General features: G+C 35.9%; 1 protein-coding gene across 1 annotated transcript in view; it reads left to right on the forward strand.

Annotated features, from left to right (window-relative positions):
- The window catches only part of LOC131067506 (chitin elicitor receptor kinase 1), a 57563-nt gene extending 51119 nt beyond the window's left edge, over positions 1-6444 (forward strand). Inside the window, exons 7-12 of the mRNA XM_058002525.2 lie at positions 4156-4249; positions 4433-4584; positions 4676-4773; positions 5424-5562; positions 5764-5862; positions 5961-6444. Coding sequence (XP_057858508.1) covers positions 4156-4249; positions 4433-4584; positions 4676-4773; positions 5424-5562; positions 5764-5862; positions 5961-6125 — 747 coding nt within the window. The 3' untranslated portion in view covers positions 6126-6444. The remainder of the gene's footprint in view (positions 1-4155; positions 4250-4432; positions 4585-4675; positions 4774-5423; positions 5563-5763; positions 5863-5960) is intronic.
- Positions 6445-7312: the final 868 nt, after the last annotated feature.

The following is a 7312-nucleotide window of genomic DNA, read 5'->3' on the forward strand; positions in this document are numbered from 1 at the left end:
TCCAAGAACCATGGATGTATCAGTTCTTTGTACTCATCAGGCAGTCTCAACACATCTTTTGGGGTGAGATTATTAGTGATGCTTTGTGTGAACAGCTTGCCAAAGTTCCTACCACTCTGTCCTTCTACATGAATTTATACTTGGTATATATAGCAGCATCACTCAGACATTTTCCTGGTCTTTCTACCAAGGGTGATCGCTCGCTTGTGCCTGTGTGGGAATATTATGATCAGTTGCCTTTGAGACCCAGTAGGCTCCATTACAGAAGAGTCCAAGATGCTTTCTATGGTCACTACATGTGTTTATTTGATAAAACACTAAAGAATAGAAGGGTGTCAAATTTTGCATGGGAGAGAGTAAATGAATACGGTTGCTTATTTCTTCAGTTCCCAATATTTACCTATATGAGAGTTGGATGCTACAGCGGGCAGCCCTATATGCTCCCGAAATACCCAACCGATAAGATCGTCCTTATGGAGTTGGGAAGACAAATTATGGTAGTTCATGCACAACAATCAATTCGACACAAAGCTGGAATGGGGATATCATCAAGTAACCCATTACAAATTGGACGATATTCCCTCATGACGTCTACAAAAGCTAAAGCCATGGAGACTGAGATGCAAGAGATCAAGCTCAAAAGGTTCAAAGCAAGGACAAATTTTGATTACTGGAGCACGAAAGAAAGGATTAAAAGATCTTTCACACATGTGCATCGCATAGAGGACATCTGGGTTGATCTTCTTAGAGAGGAGGAAATTCATAGGATGGACTACTGCAGGCTCACACTTGAGAAAATTATTGACTTGAACCTGACAAACATTCCTGAAGAAATGTTGATGATGGGAACATACTTGACTCTGAGTATGTTGAAAAAAGAGTTGATGAAGCACCACTTCCATCAATTCAATGATCACAAAAAGAATGTACCTCTATTCTGAATAGATTCCAGCCTGTTTTGGCTAACACCAATGCTTGGCTCAAAATTGATGGTGTTAAACTTATCAAGATCAAGATTGGCAAAGATGATGACTCTACAAGGCCTATTGGACGCAAGTCTAAAATCAAAATTGATAACAAGGAAGGTGCATCATCTTCTACTACATGAATTAAGTTAAGAGTCAGTAGAGCAATGGTGATTCCTCCTGAAGAAGTAATAGTGAAAGGAAAAGAGAAACCTCAGCTTCATCTTCAGGTTGTTGACTCCAAAGATCCGGAAGAAGAACAACAACAAGATGATGCTCCCAAATCTACAATTCAGAGTCACCTCACAAAGTTCCATCTCAGATTCCTTTGGATGTGCCCATGTCTCCGTTTGATACTAATGTGGATTCTTTTTCCACCATTCACATTTCTCCTGTCCTATTGAGTGTGTCTTCTCAGAGTGTTATTCCAATTTCAGCGTTAGAACCATCTCTTGATCATTCACATGAGGACTTGTCGAACGTTTTTTATGAGAATCCTGCATATACTTCTTTACCCAACCTGTCGCTATCAGAAATTGATACTTCTGTTACCAATTTTGACAAATTCATGATGCAATCATCACATCCTTTGGTTACTGAGCAGGCAATGATTGTTGTTCAAACATAAACTTCCCCCAGAGTAACAACTGTAGTTCAAATGGAGCCTATTTCTTCACCACCCCCAGCTATTTATAAGACAAATTCGATGGCTTTACCTCCATGGCTAAGCTCCTTCACTGCTAAGAGAAAGGAGGAGGAAATTTCTCCTAACATCTTTGATTTTCAGCAGCTTAAAAAGTCTAAACCCAAGGCTGCAAAGAGAGCTAAAACGGTTTCAAGAGTGATAGTAGACAGTGACAGAATGAAAGTTGCAGAAATTATTGAACCAATCGTGGACAAGTCGCATGAAGAGATGCAAGCTTCTGATTACAGAATCACAAAGGTGGAACTTGGTAAGCAAACACATGCAGTTGTCATGCATGATGCTCAGCATTCAGTGACTTCATTGGTGCAGCGATATGATGAACTTCTGGCCAAGAAAGACAAGCTGAAAGAGGAAAATTTGCAGGTTATCTCGGTGATCCAAAAGATCACTAAATCTTCCAAGGAAGGGACCGATCCTTCAACTTCTTTTGTCTGGGAAGAATCAATCAGGGAAATTGAACGAGCTACTCAGAAAGTGCGAGCAATCGATTCTTGGGTAGATCAGATTTCTGATCTATGTGCTCAAGTCTTGAAGGAAACGGTCCAGGTAATGGTCAAGCTAGAAATGACCAAGGTAAAATTGAACCAAACTTCTAAGGTTTTCAAACAGAATTTGGAAAAGGTTGAGAGCAACTTAAGGGTTTGGCATAGGTTGCCACAAGAAAATCTGGATGTTCTACAAGAGAATAACATCATTCCTATCAAAACCATGTATATAGAATTTGGAGAACTTTTAGAGAATAAATCTTTTGTTCTGAAACAACTCATTTCAAGAAATTAATGATGCCTTGAGATTGTGCATGGAAATGTTGCAAGATATTGTTTCTCATTTTGAGAAAATCTCTTGTAAGATTGTAAGTCAGGATGAGTTGTTGTTGTTTGAAGAAGAAGTTCTTTCATATTTGAGAAGAAAGATTCATCGGGAATGGGAAGTTGAACAGTTTTCAGTTGCATCAATTCAGGCTTTGGTGAAATACCAAACCTTTCTGCAAGAAGTTCAAGCTGTTCTAGAGAAGCGTTGACTTACAATTCTTAGTTGTTGTGATGTTATCAAAACGGTTGTTGTTGCGAACAAACCCATGAGCCAAATCCTGATTTGAAGAATACATGGCCAAGCATGCTACTGCATAAGTGTTTTTGATACTTAGTTTTAATTTCAAAATTGTTAAATTGCAATTTTCTTTTTGACAAGTTTACTTGTAAAAACAATTTTGTAATTGCAAGTTAACTCATCACTTGTACTTCTGTGATTACAAGTAAACCAATTACAAGTCATTTTAGAATAGGACTTGTAATTTTGAATAAGTCTTAGTTAGTTGTTGAATAGGTCTAAGTTAGTTGGAATCCTCGCTTCTTTTTCTCAAGGCTCCTCTCTTATAAATACTTGAGGGGGTCTATTGTAATTTTCATCTTTTAGAAAGCAAGCAAGTAAACTCTACCAAAATTTACAGCAAGAAAGACTTTGTGCTTTTTATGTGTAAGTTGAAGTCGAAAGGAATAGAAGAAAATCATTCAAGGATTTGGACTTTGTGCTGAATCTCTTGATTTTTGTGTTCATTATTGCACTTCTTGCATGTGATTCTTGAGAGCTTAATCAAATTTGCTTTGTAGACTTTGTGCTGCAACTATTGGAGATTAATATAGATTAAAGTAAAGTTCTTATCAAGGGAAGCTTTAAAACTCTGTGTCTACACTTGTTCTCAAAAGAAATTAGAGTAGAAATTGATTTGTGTTAAGAAAGAGCTGTGAGACTTTGAGTTTACACTTGTTCTTGTTGCTCTATGTTAAAAGTTGCAATATACTTCAGACTTTGTGTTGTTGTACCTTGCACTTGTTCTTGTAAGTTATTATCATAAAGGGTAGATAGGATTTCAGATATTCAAAACTTTGCATTTGATATCGTTTTCCCGTCCCGGAGAAAGTGACGGAAGTCTTTGTGCTTTCAGGAAACTTCATTTTCTCTCTCTCATTTTGCTTTATAAGTTGATGCTGCTATTTATTTCCAGTTGCTATTACTTTTCTGCGAAGAGAAAAGAATATAGTTTTTCTTGAAGGAAGAAGAAAGACTGTTGTCTCACCTATATTAGTTTAGTTTAATTTGTAGATAGGGGGAGCCTTCCGTAAATTAGGAGAATATTACACTCACACACTATGGCTGAAACCACAATTTTGTACATTTCCCAAGTATACAAAATTTTCAACCAACAGAAATGGGGATACCATATCACATTAACATGATTTGTGTCTTAGATGACATTTAAAAACCTTTATGAGATATAGTATTTATTTGTTGTAGGCTTCTAGCGAACAATACAGTACCAAAAACATGCTAGCAAGAGTCTTGAGCACAAATGCAGAAAAATATAATATATTTATCATTTTTTGCCAATAAATGAAGCTGAATGAAGAACTTTGAGGCTGACTATTGTGGCATTTATTTAGATACTCATGCAAGCATCCTTTTGTTTATTTTGACTGAATGCAGGTACGCTTAATTGGTTACTGTACAGAGGAATCTCTGTTTCTTGTCTATGAATTTATTGAGAATGGAAACTTAAGTCAGCACTTACGTGGATCAGGTAATATATCTGTGGGCTTGTAAAATTGAAAGAAATAAGTTCAGATTTAGAAATTAAGACTTTTTGAAATCAACAGTAAATGTATTGTTTAGTGAAAGAGAAACTGCTAGTGGTTTTCTTTAGTCTGAACGCATGCCAACAGTATTTAACATTTAGCCATGTTGATGAAACATGCTTATGCAGCGATGGAACCACTGTCATGGCCTTCTAGGGTACAAATTGCACTTGATTCTGCTAGAGGTTTAGAATATATTCATGAACACACTGTTCCAGTTTATATTCACCGAGATATTAAATCAGCCAATATTTTGATTGACAAAAACTACCGTAGCAAGGTGAAAAATTGAAAGACCTCTTTAATAAAGAAAGCAATGATTTAAAATATTCATATTTCTTATTTGTAGTTTCTCTTGTTGATGCTGTTAGGTTGCAGATTTCGGATTGACAAAACTCACAGAAGTGGGAGGTGCATCATCAACATTGCCTACACGTCTAGTTGGAACATTTGGATATATGCCCCCAGAGTAAGTTGTCTAGGCTACAAAACCCTATCCACACTCTTTTCGGAATCTAATGTGGAGGCAAATAGCTAGATGATATTGTGGAACGAAATTCTCAACAAGGGATATGCGTTTGTATGTGAACTCTCAATTCAACTGTAATACTGTGTATCAAAGATCTATAATGTATATGATGAATGCCATATCACTATTGAGATATTATCATATGGATAATGAAATGTTACTATATTTTTATTATTTTTTCCTACTTTTTATATAGCCATCCCCTTTGCTGACCCCTGCCATTTCTTAGAATGGCCTTGAAAAAATCCATCCCTGCAATGTATCCCCCTGACCCTTCTGTCCCTGTTTTGGAAATTGGGTGGAACATAGTTTCTGCTGCTTGATCGTGTTGTTTTCACTATTTAATTGAGCCTTACCTAACTGAATTGCACTGCCATATTGGATTTTTGATCTTCCAGCACAAATAGTTCTATAGCAATCATCACAAGAAGTCATAAATCTATCTTGATGCTAAATATCAGCTGTCTAGGAAGATGTGTTGGATTCTAATTCATTTTATGCTGTTTCAATGCCTGATCTGTATTTTGATGGTTCCTTAATCTTGTATTACTGAGTTCCTTCTAACCTTTAGTTACGTGTAACTATGTTAGATATGCTCAATTTGGAGATGTCTCTCCTAAGGTGGATGTTTATGCATTTGGAGTTGTTCTTTATGAAATCATTTCAGCCAAGGAAGCTATTGTGAAGATTGATGATGTGTCAGCTGAAACAAAAGGACTTGTGACTGTGGTTCGTTTTTTGTCTTTGCTTATTCAAGTTTATTTACAAGTGCAGCATGTGCAAGAAGCGTTCTTTCTAAATGCAATTTTCTGATTGAAAAACCATTCTCAGGATAAGAAATTATTTCTATTGGGTTGCATAGATATGTGTTTTCCCAGCCTGTTTCCTAACCATCCTTTTGATTGATGTTCTCTGTCTTTCATCTCGTAGTTTGAGAGTATTTTGAATGACCCTAGTGGGCATGATCGTCTTCCAAGTTTAATTGATCCCCGGCTTGGACAGAATTATCCGCTGGAATCGGCTAGAAAGGTATGCCAAATCTAAAGTTTTAATATGGTATTTATACAACTTGCATTTTCAGTATATGTTCCATGTGGCTGATCTTGCCTTTTGTTTCTACATTAAAGATGGCACAGCTTGCAAGAGCTTGCACTCAAGAGAACCCTCAGCTCCGTCCCAGTATGAGAACAGTCGTGGTAGCGCTCATGACACTTTCATCTGCAACTGAGGATTGGGATGTTGGTACTGTTTATGAAAACCAAGCTCTTGTGAATCTAATGTCAGGACGGTGAGGTAGCTGGATATTGAATCTTAGAATCAATTGGGAACAAATAATTGTACTAAATTGCTAGCATAGTTCAACTTTGATATTCATGTTTAAATGCCTCGTTGCTGGGCTCTGAGAACCCAGTTTTACTATTGTAATCCATCTTATGATGAATTGAGTTTCCTATCCATTTGTGAATTTCAAGGGAGATCGTTCTGAAAGGTATGGATTACCGTGGCCAAAGCTCAGTTCAGAATGATTATAGTTTAATGAGAACTTGTACCATAAAGATGTATATTTGCACCTTAGAAAACATAAATGTCAATTGGCATCAGATTTCTTCATTTGTTTAGTAGCAGAAAAGATTATCTTTTAATAGATTTTCACCATAAATACAAAGGGAACCCAAAGGTCTATAGTCTTTGGATTTCAAGTCATTTTTCATTAATCTGAAGTTCTTTCATCTCTGAGTAAGCATCATGGCTTTGTTGAGAACTAATGAAAGTGCATTTTAATAATCAGTATTATGGAAGAACTTTATTTTTTGGAAGATTCCATTTGATAAATTCTGATTCGTTTCGTACTAAAATTCCACCCTACTAAATTCCTAAGTACTGACAATTTTTGCTATTATTTAGAGAGGTGTAGATCGTTTTTCTCTTTCTCTTGTCAAAATTCCCCAAAAGTGAATTATTTAAAGGTCTGGAATGCATGATATTCTTAAGTGACTATCACATTTAATGCAAGGGAAACTTAACCATGCTTTTGATGTATTAATTGTTAATGCATGATAGCTTCAGTAAGATAAATGATTGAATGAGAGATAAATGAAGTCTCTCATTCAATCATTTATCATATCGATAACTATGATAAAACCTTCAAGCAATTAATTCCTCTTTGATAACCATTCTACATTTGCATTCATTGATAATCATACTATATATTTTGTTTATGTTCATCGATTAATAAATCTTGTATTTAAATTTATATCGATTAACATAAATAATGATAAATAAATGATTAATGAAAACACCGATTAATATTGGGTTGCATATGATATATCGGGTGGCATTATAATAAAGGTCACCGATAGTTATTGGGTGTTAAGCCTACACCGATAGTTATCAGTTGTTAAGGCTAACGTGCCGATAACTATCGGCTGTTAGCATTGTGCAAAACACCGATAGACATCGGTTGTAATACTACTTCCAC

Source organism: Cryptomeria japonica, chromosome 10, assembly GCF_030272615.1.
Source record: "Cryptomeria japonica chromosome 10, Sugi_1.0, whole genome shotgun sequence".
In the NCBI taxonomy this organism is placed as follows: Eukaryota; Viridiplantae; Streptophyta; class Pinopsida; order Cupressales; family Cupressaceae; genus Cryptomeria; species Cryptomeria japonica.